The 20,339-nt window shown below is 43.2% G+C and overlaps 9 protein-coding genes across 9 annotated transcripts; 7 read left to right on the top strand and 2 right to left on the bottom strand.

Annotated features, from left to right (window-relative positions):
• Positions 1–972: 972 nt before the first annotated feature.
• On the top strand, positions 973–1,432 carry FA14DRAFT_176229 (uncharacterized protein; the record flags this gene model as incomplete). Its single annotated transcript, XM_025500651.1, has 2 exons — positions 973–1,236; positions 1,313–1,432. The coding sequence occupies 2 exons, from the start codon at positions 973–975 to the stop codon at positions 1,430–1,432; spliced, it is 384 nt and encodes a 127-aa protein (XP_025357228.1).
• Positions 1,433–1,475: 43 nt separating this feature from the next.
• Positions 1,476–4,955, bottom strand: FA14DRAFT_159212 (uncharacterized protein). The gene has a single exon (XM_025498103.1). The coding sequence runs from the start codon at positions 4,601–4,603 to the stop codon at positions 1,937–1,939; it is 2,667 nt and encodes an 888-aa protein (XP_025357227.1). The 5' UTR covers positions 4,604–4,955; the 3' UTR covers positions 1,476–1,936.
• Positions 4,956–5,556: 601 nt separating this feature from the next.
• Positions 5,557–8,268, top strand: FA14DRAFT_159211 (putative NPL4-nuclear protein localization factor and ER translocation component). The gene is made up of 3 exons (XM_025498102.1): positions 5,557–5,624; positions 5,702–5,782; positions 5,858–8,268. The coding sequence occupies exons 1-3, from the start codon at positions 5,568–5,570 to the stop codon at positions 8,171–8,173; spliced, it is 2,454 nt and encodes an 817-aa protein (XP_025357226.1). The 5' UTR covers positions 5,557–5,567; the 3' UTR covers positions 8,174–8,268.
• FA14DRAFT_176226 (uncharacterized protein) lies at positions 8,247–8,840 on the bottom strand (the record flags this gene model as incomplete). Its single annotated transcript, XM_025500650.1, has 1 exon — positions 8,247–8,840. One exon carries the CDS (start codon positions 8,838–8,840, stop codon positions 8,247–8,249), a length of 594 nt encoding a protein of 197 aa, XP_025357225.1.
• A 1,963-nt stretch (positions 8,841–10,803) lies between these two features.
• FA14DRAFT_8057 (uncharacterized protein) lies at positions 10,804–13,304 on the top strand. The gene has a single exon (XM_025502926.1). It carries the CDS (start codon positions 11,080–11,082, stop codon positions 13,144–13,146), a length of 2,067 nt encoding a protein of 688 aa, XP_025357224.1. The 5' UTR covers positions 10,804–11,079; the 3' UTR covers positions 13,147–13,304.
• A 300-nt stretch (positions 13,305–13,604) lies between these two features.
• Positions 13,605–14,274, top strand: FA14DRAFT_119470 (N-terminal nucleophile aminohydrolase; the record flags this gene model as incomplete). The annotated part of the gene is made up of 2 exons (XM_025496352.1): positions 13,605–13,671; positions 13,757–14,274. The coding sequence occupies 2 exons, from the start codon at positions 13,605–13,607 to the stop codon at positions 14,272–14,274; spliced, it is 585 nt and encodes a 194-aa protein (XP_025357223.1).
• A 299-nt stretch (positions 14,275–14,573) lies between these two features.
• On the top strand, positions 14,574–18,474 carry FA14DRAFT_8034 (uncharacterized protein). Its single transcript, XM_025502924.1, has one exon. The coding sequence runs from the start codon at positions 14,873–14,875 to the stop codon at positions 18,371–18,373; it is 3,501 nt and encodes a 1,166-aa protein (XP_025357222.1). The 5' UTR covers positions 14,574–14,872; the 3' UTR covers positions 18,374–18,474.
• Positions 18,475–18,547: 73 nt separating this feature from the next.
• Positions 18,548–19,196, top strand: FA14DRAFT_8022 (uncharacterized protein). The gene has a single exon (XM_025502921.1). The coding sequence runs from the start codon at positions 18,648–18,650 to the stop codon at positions 18,978–18,980; it is 333 nt and encodes a 110-aa protein (XP_025357221.1). The 5' UTR covers positions 18,548–18,647; the 3' UTR covers positions 18,981–19,196.
• On the top strand, positions 19,197–20,339 carry FA14DRAFT_8023 (uncharacterized protein). The gene has a single exon (XM_025502923.1). It carries the CDS (start codon positions 19,412–19,414, stop codon positions 20,225–20,227), a length of 816 nt encoding a protein of 271 aa, XP_025357220.1. The 5' UTR covers positions 19,197–19,411; the 3' UTR covers positions 20,228–20,339.

Raw genomic sequence — 20,339 nt, 5'->3', positions numbered from 1 at the left:
CATGAAACGACATTTACAGCGTACAATGATATTCATTGCATGCATATATGCACAATCATAAACAATGGGTGTATGACATTCAGCTTAAGAAAGTTTAGAAAAGGCTTGTAAGCCAGAAGAGAGGCTTATCCTCCTCGCATAATGGTCAGGAAGGTGATCACATGCTCTTCCGGTGCAGTAGTACAACGCCAATAAGCAGCCTTGAAAAGACCCTTTAGCTGGTTGGATTGGTGAGGTGAGGTGACTGTGTTCATCTTTCCCTTCTTTTGCAGGCTTATGTTATGGCAAGTAAGGATCTATGCAGGGATTGTCTGCCATTGTTCTTACAACGAAGGCGGTAAAAATCATCACGTGTGTAACAGCAGTTCATCTTACTAAGCTTGATGGCTTTCTCTCTTCCTTCCGATGAAGCGAGAATGAATGCTCCCACGATTCATTTCCCACATTTCCCTTTGTTGTGAAGGAAGAAGCAAGGGTGCACTCCATCAGCCAAAGACATAATCTTCCATCATTTTTAGGAACAAAGGGAATCAATCTTAGCGTACAGTCAATGCACTTTGTCCGTGCGTAGCGTGATTTTCAAGTTTGATTTCCTCCTAAACTCGAACTTGGAACTTGTTTTAGTGTTTTCTTCTTGATGATTTTCTTCTTTCCAGCATGCTCCGGGACTCTAAATTGATTCACTATCTTCTTCATCTAAGACAAAAACATCGGCATTCTCAATCCTAGATCCGTTGTTAGCGTACTATTTAGGACTCAGTGATCTGTGATTAGTGTCAGTTAGTATCTTTTTCTGAAATTAATAATGACGGGTAGATGTTTAGATCGAAATGAGCTGAGTTGGTCCGTCACATTGACTTATTGTTATAGCTCCACAAGAAAGAGGAAAAGTATATAATCTGTCTTCCTACATCTCTTGCTTTTCCCGTTCATTCAAAACCTCTTCCTCTTCCCAAATTCACTACATACAAGATGCTCTTCCTAAATCGACTCATACTCGCATCCACATTTTCATTGCTCATCCTACTCTCACATACAGTACGATCAGCAACAGTTCCACAACAGTTGCACAACCTAGCAAATCGTGATGTATCGCAAGATGATATGATCTTATCAGCAACTATCACGACCACAGCATCCTCCTCAACTGCCACCACACCAAGTACCGAAAGCGCTCAAGAATCAAATGAAAATCGTGAACCTGATCCATCCAACGGTCTATTAGGACCTTGTGTGGTGAGTATACAAAAGCGAACAATTTTCTTGAATATAGTCTTTTTAACAACTCTTTGTTGTCCTCCCCCCCTTCCAGTATAATCAATGTTGCTGTACACCCATGGTCAAAGATCGATCACAGTGCTGGAACGATGTCACAACACCTTGTCCGGGCACAATGGGTCGTCGTCGTCGTGTGTCAGCAAAAGCTGCTTAAATGTTGTACTGGAAGCCTCACACACACATTTTTGCAACAAAATACAAAGAGAGTGTACATGATGATTAGCATGAAATTGTATGAAAAAAGAGAAAAGAGAAGAGAGATCATAAGACATGATGAAACAAAAAGAGAGAGAAGAAAAAGGTAATGATCGTTGTAAAGAAGCAAAAATGAAGAGAAAAAGTACTTGAAGTCATATGTGTTGCAACGATTGATGCGAAATGAGTTATGTTGTATATGTTATAAGATATGTATGAAAGCTATACTCTAGTAAGTACTGCTAGTACGATGAATGTGTTTGATGATCGAAAATATGCAGAAATCAAAAGAGGTAAAAGGTAAGGGATAGAAGAAGATTCTGTAAGAATCCAATCTTACGAGCGTATACGGGTACAAGAGAAGAAAAAAGAGAAACGCAATCTTTTGTCAACATCATCAAAAAGTGTGAAGGTGCGACACAAAGAAATCAGCACGAGCAAGCTAATGGCGAGAAAAGACAAATCACGCAGCAACTGCTTTTGCTTGAGGGGTATACGTATCGCCGCCAGTCTTTCCATTCGCGTTTGCATGGCCATTGCTATGGTTACCGTTGCTTTGTGTTGGACGTTTATTGGATGAATGACGGCTACGGTTTACCAATTGGAAATCATCATCAGCCACAGGTGCTGGGGATGGTGTTCCATTTGTCTTGGCAGCTGCAGAGGGTGCAGATGTGCCATTAACCTTTTGACTGTTTCCGGATTTGCCATTAGCTTGCTTTTGTTGTTGCTTTTTGCTAACACCACCTTCATTGGCTTGACCGTTGTTCGTCTTTGGTTGAGCATTTTGACTTTGTGCTTTCACAGTCGTGCCAGTTGGCACTCCATTTGTGGCAGCATTGGCGGCGGCTGCAGCTGCTGCGACGGATGCATGGGTTTTTGGAGCTTGAACAGGGGCAGGCTTACTCTCTTCTCCGGTCTCAACCTTTCCATTGACGGCAGGTGCATCAGCGCCTGAAGAAGAGGACTCGGCATCGCCATTGACGAGTGGTTCAGCCTTGACTGGTTTGACAGGTGCGGGTGCAGAAAGAATCGCACTGAAGTTCACTCTAGCAGGTGCAGCAGGAGTTGAAGAGGCAGAAGGCGAAGAAGCAACGGCGTTTGCATCATTGAAGGCAGCTTCAGCACTTCCATTTACAGCTTTAGCAGCTGAAGGCGAAGGGGATGTGCCACTCGGATTAGGTGATGCAAGGGCGGGGAAGTCATTGACTGTTGGCACACGTTGAGAAGGTTGAGCTGGTTTCTGATTTTGTTGGTTGTTGTTGTTATGCTTTTTGTTGGAGCGAGATCCAGATGCATTATTGTTGTTGTTGTTGTTATTTTTGTTCTGTAGACCATTAGCTTGAACGCTAGTCTTTGAGGGATTCGATCGGACAACACCATTGCTTTGTGTTGCAGGTTTGTTGTCTTTTGCATTAGAATTGTTCTGGTTTGATCCAGAAGATTGCGACTGCTGACGAGAGTGAGTGCTCTTTTGTTGTTGTGATTGCTGCGTTTGCGATGGTGGTTGCTGTTGAGTGGCCTTCTTATCGGCTTGTGGACCAGTCGGCGCTGACGCTGGAGCATTTGCGTTGCCTACGCTTGATGCAGCTCCCTCTGCAGCAGCCGAACGGCTTGCTTGTTCTTTAGAAGCTCCAGCCGATGGAGAAGCTTCGCTGACAGTACCGTTTGCGTATTGAGTAGGATACACCATCCGTTGCTGCGCATGTAAAGGGCGAGCATCTGTTCCATCAGCCAAGATATGAGGGAAGCGACATTCGTCACCATATTTGCATCTGCCAGATTGGAAGAAGGTGCATGGAGGTCTGTCACCGCTGTGGTTTCCTCTCTTGCCGTTGTAGTTTCCGTTCACACTGCCAGCAAATCCATTCATCCTTCTGACTTTTCCTGCTCCTTGCATCGCTGAGCGAGGCACGAATCCGTTTGCTGTTCCGTCCATCGTCAATCCGTTCATCTCTGTTGCGAGTTGGGATTGTGGTTGGAAAGGAACGGCATGATGGTGCAGGAAGGAGTTGAATGACTGCCTTCTGTGAACAGGTTTTCCATTGGCTGATGTAGATGGGTCTTCTGTAGCCTCGCCTGCAGTAGACGAAGATGGATCGGCATTCGCAGTCTCGTCTGAATTGAGGATGCCAGCCATGCTAGGAGCCTCTGTTGGAGCCTCAGCGTTCTGTGCTTCTGCTGGTGAATTACTTTGCTCTCCTTGTTCTCCAGCAACGATGTTCTCGCCTTCTACTGGTGCAGATTGTGTGAATGAGTCTTGAGGTTGGGGCTCACCTCCTTGTGGTTGACCGCCAAAGTTTTGTGGTACGCCATTGAATTGCGGCATGTGAGAAGGATGTCCCATAGGTGTGCCTGGAGGCAAGAATTGTTGTGGGTTGGCGCCATAAGGTGGATAAGGATATCCTGGTGGCATTTGACCATAGAACATTGGTTGCATTGGTGGAGGATGAGACATAGAAGGTGAAAGAGGATGACCTTGTGGTGGCATTGGTGGAACGGCTCCCATTGGAATAGGATGAGCGAAAACGCATTTATCACCATATTTGCAGTTTGGGAAATATTTGCAAGGGATCATGCGAGCAACATCTGGTGGTGGCAGATTGACTCCCGATTCTTTACGGCTGTGGTTGCGTCTTCCGCTTCCCATACCGTTTCCAGGTTGAAAGATAGGTGCACCTGCATGCATACCTTCCATTGGGAAGAAATGATGAGGGAATTGTGGTCCTCCAAATTGTGGTGGTGGCATACCGTATCCTTGACCAAAGTCTGCAGCAGGATTCATGTATGTGATTGTTCCATCTTCCATCTGAACAGGTACCAGTCCCTCTCCTTCGTTCATTCCATTGTGTTGAGGATTCTGATCGTGGCTTTCTCCACCATGCAATAAGCCAGCAATTTCTGCATTGTTCAAGCCATATCCTTGTTCCATCACTTCATGCTTCTCAGCACCGCGTTGGAGTAATTCACGTACAAGTTCTACCTGTCCATTACGTGCACTGTATGCTAAAGCTGACATTCCATGTACATCTTTTGCATTGATATCGGTTGTAGGTTCGAGTTCGAATAATTGATGGAAGCTGTCCAAATCGCCTTCTTGGCAAATTTGGAACAGATCTTTGTTGGACATGCTTTTATTGTCTGATGCAATTGTTCGGATCGAAATGAAGAAATGAGATTTGTACCCTTTTGTTCAATCAAAAGCCGAAATGACGACGATCAGCCAAGATGTCGAAAGATGAAATTATTTGATCGTGCGAGGCAGTATACTCTGAAAACAGGCGCTTTTCTTCGATGTCGTGCGTAGTAAAGATTTGAAAGAGAATGTGAGCTTCAGTCAAGACGTAATTGAGCTCTTTGCGATGACGAAAACGAAAAGGAAATGAACCGGAAAGACGAGATCAGACGGAAGATGAAAAAAGGGAATGAGGTAGATGGTAGAAGTGTTGGATTGATGGTTTGATTGATGATATGAATTGGCTTTCGTACAGTGCGTAGTCCTCAACGTACGTCACTCTCTCTCTCTGCACTTCACCCTAAAAAAATGGCTACTGCGTCTTGACTTTTTTTTCTTCTAGTCTGACTCGTGACTGATTTGAATTGTTTTAGCTTTTAAACGAGAGGACACAAATTCTGTTCCTGCTCTTACATCGGGGCTCAACCTTATCTAGAGTAAATACAAATATTAGTATAATTTACAGTATTCAGCCCAGACTATAAAAATAATACAAACATCGAGCATTATTTGAATAAAAAATATTCGAAATTTTCTTACCGCTGCTCAAATATGATCCGAAGCTAAAAAGCCATGCAAGTGCATCGCTAATCGGCTTTTCTCGCTTCTTCTTAAAGTCAAGAAGAGGTTCTTCTCACTTTCTCTTTATTTTTGGGGGATTGTCACACGTCTGGCACAAGATCTTCTTTTGAACGCTAAAAATGAAGGGGAAGAAAAAAAAAAAGATGCGAAGAAATAATCCGACTATCTCACGTGCCAATGCAATCAAAAAAGCCATTGCTCAGTGGAGGCAGCTTGCTTATATGATCAGGGCATACGCGTTTCTGGCCCGAGCGTCCGGATATAGGTGTACTTCCCCATGACCACTCTCACTTTCGTTACCACATCATCATACGACAGCAGAAAAGACATAATGGTAAGTGACCCATCAGGAGAGACAAGCAATAGGTTTGAAAAGATACTTACTCATTTTTGTGTACCTCTTACCAACAGCTTGTTCGTGTACGTTCGAAGGATGGGACGTTTAGATTCCCTCTCGAACCGACAGACGATGCTGCAAAGCTGATCGAGCAGGTGAGTAGATATGGTATATTGGTATAATCTTTGCGGTAATTAAACTGATAGCTGTCTCATTCTCCCATCTTCCAGGTCTTGCAAACCACTCAAAATGCGGATCATACCACTCTGACATTGTCGAATCAGCCGCGTGGTGGCGAGATGCGGGCTGAAGACTTGAAGGGAACAACGTTGGCCAGCTTAGGAATAGCACATGGGCATCTACTCTACGCTAACTACTCGGAAGCCTCAGCACCATCCACCTCAGCATCTGTTACTACTGAGACAGCCGGCTCAGGCTCAGCACCAGCAACCAGTTCGACAAATGGAGCTCAGTCAAATGCTTCAAATGGCACAGCTTCTATCACGACTGCAAAGAAGCCATGGGAGACTGTCAAGGAAGATGCAGTAGATACATTCTGGGAAGCACAAGATGGAAAGATTCCACGAAGTAAAGATCCAAAATTCTGCAGACATGGGGACAAGGCGATGTGCGACTACTGTATGCCACTTGAGCCTTATGACGAAAATTTCAGATTGGAAAACAGCATCAAGCATTTATCGTTCCACGCATATCTGCGAAAGCGTGATATCGCTACAAATAAGCCATCGAGATCGTACATTCCACCACTTGAGGAAGAAGACTACAATGTCAAGATACCTTGTCCTTCTGAACAGCACCCGGATTGGCCAGCTGGAATTTGTACCAAATGTCAACCATCTGCCATCACACTTCAACGTCAGCCTTATAGAATGGTCGATCATGTCGAATTTGCTCATCCTCAACTCATCGAAAACTTGCTCAACTTTTGGCGATCGACTGGGCTTCAGCGGTTTGGATTCTTGATTGGACGATATGAGCCGTATGACAAAGTGCCAATGGGTATCAAAGCTGTGGTTGAAGCAATCGCTGAGCCACCACAAGAAGGAGATGCAGATGGATTAACGTTGGGTGTACCATGGGAAGATGCAGGCAGAATAGAGAACTTGGCGCAGAGTTGTGGGAACATGTCGATCGTAGGTATGATTTACACCGACCTTTCGCCATTAGATCCTACATTCCAGGATCCAGAGGCAGCGGGCAAAGTTCTATGCAAGAGACACAAAGACAGCTTCTTCTTGTCTGGGTGTGAAGTATTGTTCTCGTCTACCTTGCAAAAGAGCAACCCGAACCCATCAAGGTTTAGTGCATCAGGCAAGTACAACAGCAAATTTGTCACTTGTGTGATCAGTGGAACGGAAGAAGGAGCAATTGATGTCAGTGCATATCAGATCAGCGAGCAAGGGATGGCGATGGTCAGTGCGGATATGATTGAAGCCAGTGTGAATCCAAACATTATTCGTGTTAGGCCTAGCGAAGGAAAGAGATATGTGCCTGAAGTGTTTTATCGATACAAGAATGAATACAAGATCGATGTAAAGGAAAGTGCAAAGCCTACTTTTCCTGTGGAATATCTTTTGATCACTGCTACACATGGTTTCCCTAATGAACCCACGCCCGTCTTTTTGTCTTCCAAATTCCCAATCGAGAACCGACCAGGACTGCATGATCAAAATCTCACCAAAGCACTTACATCTATCAACAGTGTGCTCGCAGGTCAAGAATTATTCCCGATTGGCTATGCGGCTATGCTAAATGATGCGAAAGGAAAAGGAAAGATGGATATCAATCCAGAATTGGAAACCGTTCGCGAAAAGCTGGTTGGAATTCTGAGTGATTGGCATTTGATCTGTTTCTTGGATACATGCGGTATATTGGATAAAGATGATATTCAAGCATTGTGTAAGGTGGCCGTTTCGCATGATCATCGAGTGGATCTTGATGAACTGTTGCAAAAGACAGGATGGCAAACTCTATCGGCTATTGCAAAAGAATCTGCTCCTCAACCACAAGATGCTGATGCTGAAGATTTGGCAGCTATAGCCGCAATGGACGGAGGAGGCAATGCAAAATCTAACCAACCGGGTGGTGGTGGAACGGGAGCGTATGCCGGTAAAGTGGGCGATGTACGAGGTGCGGTTCCTGAATCACCAAAGCGCCAGGCACCTGTCACTCGATCTACAGCTCCGTCTCATCAACCTAGTGGAAGTAGAGCAGATTCGCCTATCCTCTATACAGGATCGGATGAAGGAGATGCAGATTTCGATTTTGTGCCTGATGACGACGATGAATTGGATGAAGACGAAGACATGTTTGAAGATGCGGCAAGTTCGACTGCTCATGGTGCTTCTGCTACTAGACGAACTGGATCAACACAAGCAAGCAGGCCAGAATCGCCAGTTCATGTACCCGCACCGCCAGCAGCAGCACCACCTCCAGTGACTTCTTCTGTGAAAGCTTGTCCACATTGCACGTTTGAGAATGATGCAGCTGCAACTGATTGCGATGTTTGTGGCCTCCCATTGTGAATATGCAAAATCTATTTTTTTTATGTATCGATAATATAGACTCTTTACAATTACAATAAAAAAGATGTATTGATCATCTTCTAATTTGACCTTGTTGAGCGTGTGCAGCTCTGAAGACTGCGATAATGAAGGAAAGGATCATTACGCAACACATAACCAGCGCGACTATGATCCAAGTTGCTGATCTACTTGAGAAATCAACATTTGCAAAATCGCTCAAGATTAGAAGGCCAGCCAAAAGTGCGATTGTGTTAACGATCCACAGAACCAAAAGAACTTCACGTCCTGCAGTTGAACTTGTAAGTGAAGATTGAGGTGAAAGTGAATCTTTGAATATCCAAACAAATGCTTGTCTCCTGATTGAGAAGCTTGATATCAAACCGGCAATAATGTACAGTGCAATCCATACCGGATTAGAGGTGGTCTTTGTCGTACCGCCATCTTGTGTGAGGATAAAGATGTAGAAGCAATGAACAAAGATTGTTACAAGACATAGACCGATCAATCTACGTTTGAAGGTAGGTGTAAGTAGGATATCGCGGGTCACTACTTCGTTGTACGTCGGTGGTGGGTTCACTTCACGATCAGCCTCTTCGGAATAGAGCGGGACATTCAATTGTACATTGCCATTTCGATCGGATTGTGAAGTTTTGGTAGGTAGTAACATCGTGATATTTCTAAGCGATCTGCTTGGCCGGGTGCTATGAGTCTTGTTGAAGACCAAACAGATCACTTTCTTGGGGAAAACGATTCTTCTATCGTCTACCTGTGATTTGATCTTGGTTAAAAGGTATTGTGCTTAGCATTGCTCAGCATTACTCTTGACGCATACACAATTGCAGGAACAGATTTACGCTAATAACTGAGCCAAGCTAAAGGTACACACTATGGAAATCGATTGTGGGGCTAAAGAGTTTGACATGTTTCTACGATCCTTTCAAAGTGGGAGATATACTCATTGGAATGATCACATAATCCCAACCACCTATGTCTTTGTTTCAGGATATGATGTGCAATGCTTGATGATTAGCATTCCGCATTGACGTAAAGCTTTCAAACAATCCTCGTGACAGTTTTGCTGATGGTGTATAATTTTCAAAAGGTCACATGATTGTCTTTATGGTCACATGGCATTGCTCATCATTCTAGACATACAACATAGTTTGTGTATCTCGATTGTCGGGATAGAAATCGAGAAGAAGGCGGCGCCTTAAAAGTGATGGCAACCTGTAGCCCGTTTATTGGAAGGAAGGAAAGCGCGGCACGAGAAGAGTGTATGATCTGCAATTAAAACTTTCATCATATATATGCATTTCGGCGTTTCATTACGCCCACTAAAAAAAGGCGCACTAAGCAGCAAGTCATCCTCTGACTGAATGAATGCGCTTCTTAAGTTCTGCTTCGTGTTTGGCGTTGATCATTTAGAATTGCTCAACATATCCTCTTCAAGTCGGACTTCTTTAGCCTTTGAGCCCATCTCTTGAAACATAGTATGGCGTCTGTAAATGAATGCAGTCTCGGATTTTAACGTTCCTGGAAAGGTTGCATATTTACACTCTCTTCATAAACAGAATACATACGCATCATTCACCGCCATATGAGTCGGCTTGATAGAATCAATGACACGCACTGCCTCAGAAGGAACAATGTCTGCATGTTTCTATTCATTCATGGCTGAATTGGCGGCTTATTTGAGCACACAGTTTGAATTGCAAACGGAGACGGAAAAGTAAGGCAGAATGTAAAACAGTATATAGCCCAGCCCAATGTTAACTTTGACGAATTGATGAACCCCAGATGCCACCTATATTATTCAACAAATTGGTTGACAACCATTGAAATTATTTGACCCCTAAACGATCATCAATTACAAATTACAGCAAAGCCACCAAAACCTAACTCAAAAGAGATTACGCAACATTCAATCACTTCTCCCTGCAATAAAAATTGTTCCACCGGTCGGGAACATATCAAATCCAATCAAGCAAGGTACGCAACAAATAAAACCTGTGCACGCTTTTGGACAGCGCCACGCAGATCCTTTCCTTTGAAAGGGAAAGTGAAGTAACCATTGACAGCAGGATTGACATCACTCAATCAATCAAACAACAGCAACAAGGTGTTCTGTAACCGTAGGTAACCACCAATTGATACCATCCAACGTGATAAATCAATTCTCTTTCTGCTTGCAGAAGCAACAGCAACAACAACACGCGCACTGCACTCAAGCAACAAGCAGGCACTTTGACCGCTTCCAGTCAAAAATCCAATTTAGGCGTACACTTTACGCCATCCAATATCTACACACGCATAAGCACACAAGCGGAGGTGGAGTAAATTATTGCAAGCAATAGATTAAGGTACGCAAAGGCAAGGACTAGTAGCAGTATTCTCATTGTGTGCGGATAGAAGGATTACCTTCTTTGGTTTCCCGGCGGATCAAGAGAGAAAAGAAAGAAGAAATCATTGCTAGCTTGCTTGCTCGCTCGGATACATATCGTGTGGTATTGAGTACCTGAAACATTGATACATTGATACACACAAATCACATCAAACTCAAACATCCTTCTTCTTCTCTTCCATCGACGTGGATCGTCTGGTGTTCCTTGGGATACTGTTTTTGTTTTGATCGTTAAGCATAAAGTCGAAGATTATATTCACTCTTTTCTTCAATTTGGCTTTTTTTGCCTTTCTTTCAAACAATCATTATCTCATCAACACCCAACCACCTTCCTTTTACCTCTTTTTTTTTTCTTTACATTGACAAGTTGGCCGGTTCCACTTGATCTTTGATTTCCCTTTCCTTTTTCCAATTCTTTTGATCGATTTCGTTTTTGGATTCTTTTTCAATTTTCTTTTTTGGCAATCGTGGCACGTTTCAAAATTCAGCATAAAATTATATCAACATGAATCCAAACATTCTCTCAACCCAAATCACTTCAGTTGGCTCTGCCGAACAAATCACAGCAAAACGTGAAGTCGTAGTCAATACGGACGAAATGCGTAGTCGTACACGTTCTGCGCTCTTTCAAGCTTTGGCTTTACGCTGCAACGAATCGGATGATAGCAGTGATGAAACTGAATCAAATCACAGTTCAACAACGGCTGTTTCTGAAGAAGATGAAGGAAGTGATGAAGAATACAAGCAAAGCATCAGTCAAGATCAATATCACAACAATGTTCGTTTACCCAGCACATTCTCACTTCAATCCAATGCACATCATTTCGATCGCCGTGTTTCAAGTGCTTCACAAAGAAGCCCACAAGTGCAAAAACGTATTTCTTCATTGGCTTCCAAAAATGCAAATCGCAATAGCTTCCGCAATCGCCATCGTCCCGCTCCAATGGAACTAGCCTCTTCAACGCATGCAAGTATAACGCCTAGCATCGAAATCGAACAAGTATTCGATGATGATTCTGAGGCTCAAACTCAACAAGTGATCGGTAAAGTAACCAACCAAGCCTCTGATGCTCGCTTAGTTGCACGTACGAAAATGATGCAAGCTCTTGGACGCAACCGTTTGGCAAGTCTGAGAAGGAGCGAGAGTATGGATGTCTTGGTCGGTCAAACAGCTGACAAAACATCTCCAAGTAGCAATGCACGTTTGAGTCCATCTGCTCTCACACCTCTTCCACGTACGCCTGGAACTGCAGCACCAAGATCGCCAGGCACTGCATACCATCAAAGAAGCTTCAGTTGCCCAACACCACAAAGTCCCATGTTGCACAACTTTGGCGAAGTGCAAGTAATCGTTACTCCACCTACACCTCGACCTCAAGGCAGCCCAATCATTGGGGTATTCATCAAAGGTGTTCACAACCGTAAGGCAAACACAGACTCCATCACGGGACAACAACACTTTTGTGCATTTGACGATATGTGCATGAGCACAGGCAAATGTCGCACAGAGACAAAGCTGTCTGTTCCTGAATTCGAATTGGCACCAGGCAGATCCAAATTGATTCAAGCACAACGGGCACAAGCACTGGCCATGATTGCATGGCAGAAACATCAAGAAGCCAACAATCCTTGGCATAATGCGATGTTTGGAAATCAAGATGATGAATCTCCAAGCAAAGAGGCTTTGAATCAAGTTGGCCTGTTTGCTGAAAACCAGCAATCTCCAATCTTGCTTCCAGGTACTCCAGGTGCGCCAAGTCTAACACACGTTCAAGAAGTACGAGCGATGCAAAGTAGACATATGCTCAAGCGATCATCAGCAGTTTCGATGACAAGATCAACGCAACAATCCCAACCAAATTCAGCAGCCACGGTTACTCCTGTTTCTAGTACAAATGCAACCGTTGGAGATGCTTTACAATCAGCAAAAACCTCCTCTGCTTCTTCTTCTTCTTGGTGGCGTGAACCACGTTCGGCACCTTTGAGTTGGAACGGAAGTTCAGCAAGCGCATATAGCCAAGCAAGTGCAATGTCTGGCACACAACCAAGTCCTGAATCATCCATGGGTACGATGACACATTCTGCCTTTTCGATGGTTTCCAAGCCAGGCGGTGTAAAGAGCGCAGCTGATTCATCTTTAAGTTGGAGACGCAAAAGTGTTGATGAAGGTGAAAGTAGCGGAAGTGATGATTCAACTTGTGTGGCTATCAAAGGTGCTAGTCCAAACAAGAACGGAAGTCGTTCTGCCAGTAGTGGATTATCGAAATCTGATCGTCCTTACGTTCCACCGGGAAAGCGCAATGCTATGCAAAGTCAACAAAGTGGCTTGATGGGACGCAAAGAAGGAGTTGCAGCAGCGGAAGCAGCCAAAAAGGCTGAGATCTTACGTTGGAAGAATGAAACTGAAGCAATCCGTAGTGCTCCAGCTATTCGTAGCCTGGTAATCCCATCAAGCGTTATCGAAAGCACTGCTGCTTCCCATCAAGCCATTGCACGTCAACGTGCTGCCAGTAGTATGCTCTCTCGTTTGAGTCATCGAACTGCTCCTGCCGCTCCTGCCACTCCAGCATAAAAAATGCGTCTTTTTTTGATATCATCTTTATCGTCATTCTTTTTTATTGTATCCATGTAAAGTTATTTTAGTCATCGCTCACTTTTCCTTTTGCCATTCATTTGAAATTTTTCTCTAATCCGATTTCATCATCATTATCCGTTTGTGATTGCGTAAAGGGAAGGATGGTGTGTGAGGCCTAACTGTAGCGTACGGGCTGCAACATTTTCATCAAAATACGCACGGACTTTTGTAAAGAGGACGCGCAAACGCTTATAAGCGTGTAAGGTTGGCGTATGAACAGTGTTTGATCCACTTTGAAGAGCATACGAAGCTTCCTATCCTTGTTCAACACTTTCATTCATCTTTGGGTCATTCGAGATCATCATCAACAACTTAACGATTGATTCCTTCAAGACTGTCATAAACGAAGTATAACTCTTACACCTTATTGGCATCGTCACAAGTATCTCTTCAAGATGAGTATTATGGAATATAATGGAGGGTCCGTAGTGGCTATGAGAGGGAAAAATTGTGTCGCAATCGGTGAGTAGCGAAGAGCATCTTGGGGCTGATCAGGATCAATGACTAATGCGTGAGCCCATCATCCCCCACTCTTATCCCTTCACAGCCTCTGATCTTCGGCTGGGAAATCAAGCGTTGACCGTTGCATGCAATTTTGACAAAGTGTTCCCAATCACAGAAAGAGTGTTTATCGGACTTCCAGGATTAGCATCAGATTTGACGACATTACGTGAAAAGTTTCGATATCGTGTAAATATGTACAAGATGAAAGAAGAACGTGATATTCAACCAGAAACATTTGCACATTTGGTTTCAAGTACATTGTATGAAAAACGATTTGGACCTTATTTCGTCGAACCGGTGATCGCTGGTTTATCATCACCTGATGCACCTGAACCAAATGAGCCTTTCATTGCAGCTTCTGATTTGATCGGATGTTTGAACTTTGCCAAAGATTTCGTTGTTTCCGGAACAGCAAGTGATAAACTATTTGGTATGGCAGAAGGATTATGGGAGGAAGATCTAGGACCGGATGAGCTTTTCGAAACAATCAGTCAAACACTGTTAGGTGCACTGGAACGAGATGCATTGAGTGGTTGGGGTGCTGTCGTCCGTGTAATGTGAGTATACAATTGCGCATACTGGCTCGCATTGCCATTGGATTTCTTGTGTACACATTCTGACGCTTCTCATTTCTTTCTCCTATGCAGCACACCTGAAAAGGTCGTCGAGCGTGTCTTGAAAGCAAGACAAGATTGATGAACTTCACACACAAACTTGTACAATCATCCCCCACTACACACTGTAGCAATGTGATCATATCCCCGAAACGAATTGAAAGAAAGGCGCTGGCGCGGCGATTTGCTTTTTCTTGTTTACTTAATGCGATGTAGCAACGGGGGCTTCCGATCTATTGCGGCTTGTACATGACCTCAACCTCGCTTAATTCTCGGTGTGGACATGAGGCGAGCACTCATAGCCACGTTGCGTGATTGGTTCTCGGCTGCTTTGATTACACAGCAATGGTTGTACGCCAATCAACGTTTAGCCACGGGGGTGTGCAAACGGATGAATATGGTGAGTGGATAGGATGACAACCGCTCTTTCTCTCAACCATGATGATCAATTCATTCTGGCAAAGATAAGAGGAAGACAACCTTTATCTCTGCCAAACTGATTTCATCTTCTTCTTGAAGTTTTTCAAATCGCAAAACTTCTCATCATGGCGATTCAAAAGCACATTTTGGTATTGCACAAACGAAAAAAGCAAAATGCAAATGCTATGTGGGTGATGGTTTTGGGTTGTTTGACTTTATGTTCGATGACAACTCTTTGTTTGTTATTCAACGATTGGTCTTTATTGCCTCAAGCATATAATCCTAAACCGTTGATCCTTGGTGAAGCTTTATTTGATCTAAGTCCGGATTTATTTCCTATTCATCATCCTGAAATTGGAAAATGGGACAAAGCTGTCAATGAAACAAAGAAACGGACGATTCAATTGGTAAAAAGATGCAATGACTCTTCTTGTCTCTCACTCTTGAATCTTTTCCGTGAAGAAAAGAACGATCATCGACGTCTTACAGATGGCAGTAGTATTGAACAGATGCAAGGACAAGAAGAACGATCTATGTTTCCATCAAGCTCTGGTCTGGATTCATCAAGAAGCACGACAACAGATTCCACGGATGCAAGCTTGCAATCGGAAAGTGAAACGAATTCACCATCTACAAAAAAACGTTTGCTGGATTTTATCACCGTGCTGATGCGAAAAAGAAGTACCAATGACGATGCAAGGCCAACATTCAAAATGCAAAAAAGTCTTTCACTTGGTAGCAGTGAGAGAAAAGAAGCAAAAGAGATGAAGGAAAGGAAGAAATTGTTACAGGTCATGCCAACTCAATCAGAACCTTCTTCTCCTACAAGTGCTGAGCGTTTCTTTGAAGTTGAAAGTAAGCCTCGTAAATCTATTCTTATCAAGTCTAAATCGAGAAAGAGATTCAGACCAAAAGAACACGTCTCGTTTGCGGTACAAGAAAGAGTTCAAACCATTCGAAACCGGGTGTCTCCAAAACGAAATATCTTGTACAATGCAGAATCTGGTCAAATGAGAACGGATCTGAAGCCAGACATGATCACCCAAGATGATCATGCTTCTGAAAAGAAATCAAGCCAGTCCCATAATGACAAAGATCGATTGGTGAAAAGAAGTGGGCTTCCTCCTCTTGCTGCAACCAACCAAGATAATGCCTACTCTTTATCTCAATTTGAGAGTGATTGGCACGGGGATCCTAATAGACGTATCCGTACTTCTAGAAGATCTTCGAGACCGAATTCACCTGCAGCTTCACAAAACGAATCTCCAGGCAGGTCGATAGACTCTACGTTCCATGTCGGTCAAAGTAGAAGAGCTTCATATAACGATGTGCATGATCTTCTTTCTCTTCATCGCAATATTGCAGAACAAGACGATGTTCCACTTTCCCAATATGATACAGGCAGGCATGCTCGTCCTTCATCCAGAAGGATGGCAAGAACACCTTCACCGAAGCCCTCGCCGAGTATGGCTAGCGAAGGACGTACAGTGGAAAGAGGCTCTCCAGCACATGCTATATCTCCATACCATGAAAAGATAAAAGTAGAAGGTGGTCCAGGTCGTGGTAGGCGACATTCGTTTGACAGTGTTTCAGAAGGGTTGGATAAACTAGGTGATTCATCTCCTTCAACACCTTCTTCGCCTTTTTCTCCATTTGCTGAAGCTAGAAAGTCTTCTGTACGTTCCAGAGAATCTCCTCGAGCAAGACGTGTAAGCTTCGAAGGAACAGATGATTATCGATCTAGGGGATCATCAAGTAGTCCAAGAATCGTTTCCAATAGACGGGAAGGACATACGGAAGGTTTATTAGACGCTCTTCACATTTCATCAGTCGAGAAACGCAAGAAAGAACATTTTCAAAAGAGATCCGAATTCGGTGAAGAGGCAAGTCAAGCGATGAAGAGATGCTTTGGTTCAGATTGCTTGTCATCTCTGAAACCTAAAGATAAGCTTGACGACGTGGAATTATTGCCATTAAAGTCTAAAAATCTTGAGAATCGAAAATCGAAATTGTCAAAAAGCTCAAGTATACCTCCTCAATCGGACGTGGAAATGAATGCACCTCAAAGACAGACATTTTCCTCATCCACAAGAGCACAAAGCCCACTTTCTTCCGCAAATAGAGATCGTGATTTACGCAAGTATACTTTGATGAAGAATGTGCTCTCTCCTACCCAAGCGATCAAGTTGGTAAAGAGAGGGATTTCAAGTGATGAGGGAAGCATTAAGTCACATTCATCAATTTCTTCTGAGAAACAAGCATCGCCACGTCTTCCCAAATCAATCTTGAGGACGAAAGATAGAACGAAAAATGAAAATTCACAATTGAGAAGAGTGACATTTTCTGAAGAAACAAAGTTCACTACTTCAAACAAACCGAGACCGTCTTTTAGAAGAAGTGGATCGAGTTCATCAAAGCATAGAATGCTATACAGTACATCTAAACAGCCACGGCGTTCTTCAACTTTACCGCAACGGTCTTCAACGTTTGATGGCAGGATTAAAGCGATGCGAATCTCAGATCCCGCTCTTTCTGGCTCTGTGCAAGCGACTACTTCAACTGAATTAAATCGTAGTGCAAGACGACCTTATGTCTCTTCTAATACTCGATTTACAAGCCAGAAAGGAAGAAGTTCTTCAAGTATTGTTAGAAGATCCGATCGTACTTCTACAGTCTCTTCTCAGAATATCGATTCGCAAAGTTCAGCCTCAGATGAAACGTTATCAAGAAACAATTCTTCAGGATCAAACTTTAGTAAAAGAGCTGAATCCATTCATAGTCCGACAAAATCGAGTTTGCGACCAAAAGATGCGCCAAGAACAAAAGCAAAGAAGCATGTAACTTTTGGTGGTGAAAGCAGTATTGACATACCAGACCAACCAAGCTCACCAAGATCGCCTACAAAACATGTAACAGATATGTTTGCAACAAAGCCAACGGTGTTGTATGATGCATCGAAACAGCACCAAACTACGACAAGCTCTACAAGTCTGCATGTGCAACCTAGTGTCAGTCCTAGTACGACCTCTATTTCTTCAAAGTCGTATGGATCTAGATCATCCAGACCTAGTACGTCTTCTAGTCATTCCACATCGTATGGATCCAGAACTAAGTCCCGCGACCTTATGTCAAACTTGAAGAGCGGCAGAAAATACTACAAGAGAGATCTATTGGAAAAAAGAGCAAAAAAGCGTAAACTACGAACTGTACCTTCAAGTGAATCATTCATTCACACTGCTGATCATCATGCAAGATATGGCGCTTCAACATCTGCTGCTGCACCTACAAAAAAGATGAAGCAACAGCCGCAACTATCAGCAACTACAAGTGATCTATCACCTTCTAAACTTGGTTTTGCAGGTTTACATATCACTTCAAATGCCGGTTCACTAAGTACATCAAGTCGAGATAGCGTTAGCTCAAGACAACTACAACGTTCAGATTCTCTACGTTCTACCGGCTCTTCTTCCTTTCGCAGACTAGATTCAAGTCCACAACATTTTCACACTTCTCCTCAAGTTTCACGGCCTGGATCACCTGCTTCTCCATCAGCTCAACATGGAGAATGGTGGACTGGTGGTCATTCAGGCACTTCTTCTAGTGGTGGTGTCCCTTTCGTATATTGATAGATTCCTTCTCTTTTTATCTGTTTCTACTAGATCAATTGACATTGAATAATGAATGAATGAGAAAATTGTTTTGGTATTGCAATGCCAAGAAAAGTGGGGCAAAGTCAAAAATGCTCGATTGTGTAATACACAGTTATTTTTGGGCGTTCCTTGTTTTTCATGTCAATCATTGCTTCATTCTATTACGCCCCTTCGTGAAAAAGAACAGAAAATGTGGGATAAAAGTTGGATTTCATAATCGATCTAAACCTTGCTTCTAACCGTGCCAACAATGTTGCATCGTTTTAATCAAAAGAATGCTTTGCTGGTCATTGTATTTCTTTGCACTTCGTTTGTTTCGATGATGGTAATGTTGATCACATATCCCAAAACCGTCTGGATCGACACTCCCAAAGCTGGAAAAGTCGCGCTCTTGCATCTTCATAACTCCTTTGATGGTTTGCAAACTTTTGCTCATAGTCGTGTGGCAAGTATGGCAGCAAAGTTACATGTAAGCCAGAATCTCTACCAGGCACAACAACAAATGTCATCAAACATGAACGATACACATATTATTGATCCAGGTCATAACATAGTACAAGTACACTTTGCTGATGCCAAATAAACAGCAACTCATGAAGTCGACTACATTCATATGTCTCAAGCAAATCTGGCTGTACGAAAAAACGCAAGTTTCCTCATTCTTTTGAGTGTTTTTGTTTCTGTAATCTGTATACTTTCTCCAATTACTCAATGACAAGTATTTTGAAGAGGGAGAAAGCGGTGCTGAGTTGTGGGGCGTCTTGATTAGTACCTACCGAGCACGCACAGAACGGGGATACTGAGATGATATCATTGCTTCAGAAAGGCTCTGTAAGCATTGCCCCGTGAAACTGAAGGAGCAAAGGAAGCACAGCTCTTTGTTTCGCCCAGCAAACAAAATCCATGACCCGAACTCGATTTGGGGATAAACAATGCTTTCTTTGCGCATTTATAAGATGCATGATTTCTCAATCATGAATACCAAGGAGACAATATTCCCTGTTCAAGTCAAACATGGGCAAGATGAGTATTTTACCTTTGCTGCTTTTCATGGCTTTTGCTTCACTTATCGCGAAAGCTAGCGCTCCGGATGCTTTGATCAAAAAGCGATTTGTTGAGCAACACTTGGTCAAAAGAGCCGGTGAAAGTTCTGAAGGAAGTTCAAAGCAAAAGGGTAATACACAAAGTCGTGCCGGCATACTGAATATCAAAACTGATCGTAATCTCAGGCAATTGACCGGACATGCATTTAAACAAATGTTTACTTGTAAGTCAGGTATGGATTGTAGTCCTCATCAACCTGGTCCACGCTTGGTGACGCAATCGAATCGTGAAAAGTTGAACAATACCCCAAATGATTCGCCTTCTGGTTCGCCTCGCCGCGAGAGTCCATCTTTATCGGTCGAAAATCCATCTTCATCTAAGGGTAAAACAGAGCCTTCCCATCGTGCAAGAAAAGTATCTTTTTCAGAGCCTTCCCATCACGCAAAGAAAGTATCTTTTTCAACACTTAATAGCATGGATGCAGCTGCAGTCGAACTGGCACGAGGTGCGTTTCCTTCAGGTAGAATAAAGGATCATCAACAGTACCGGCTGGATACTTCCAAACTTGTAGACAAAAAGCTTGGAATGCCAAAGAAACAATCTACTTCGCCAAAGGAAGGACCTGGATCACCAACGGAAGAATTTGGATCGCCAAAGAAAGGACCTACATCTTTAGACAAGAGTGCCAGCTTGGACGATAATGCAAAACATTTGGCAAGAGCTCTCGTTGCACCGGGCAGTAGGGTCGCGCTTACGCAGCCGAAAAAGTTGCATGAAGGTGCATGAAAAGCATAGTAGCAGTCCTTCTTCTTCTTCTTCTTCTTCTTCTTCTTCTTCTTCTTCTTCTTCTTCTTCTTCTTCTTCTTCTTCTTCTTCTTCTTCTTCTTCTTCTTCTTCT

The sequence above is a fragment of the Meira miltonrushii genome (assembly GCF_003144205.1).
Source record: "Meira miltonrushii strain MCA 3882 unplaced genomic scaffold FA14scaffold_1, whole genome shotgun sequence".
Taxonomy (NCBI): domain Eukaryota; kingdom Fungi; phylum Basidiomycota; class Exobasidiomycetes; order Exobasidiales; family Brachybasidiaceae; genus Meira; species Meira miltonrushii.
Note: the sequence above shows the minus strand (reverse complement) of the source record. Positions and strands in the feature narration are given on the sequence as shown.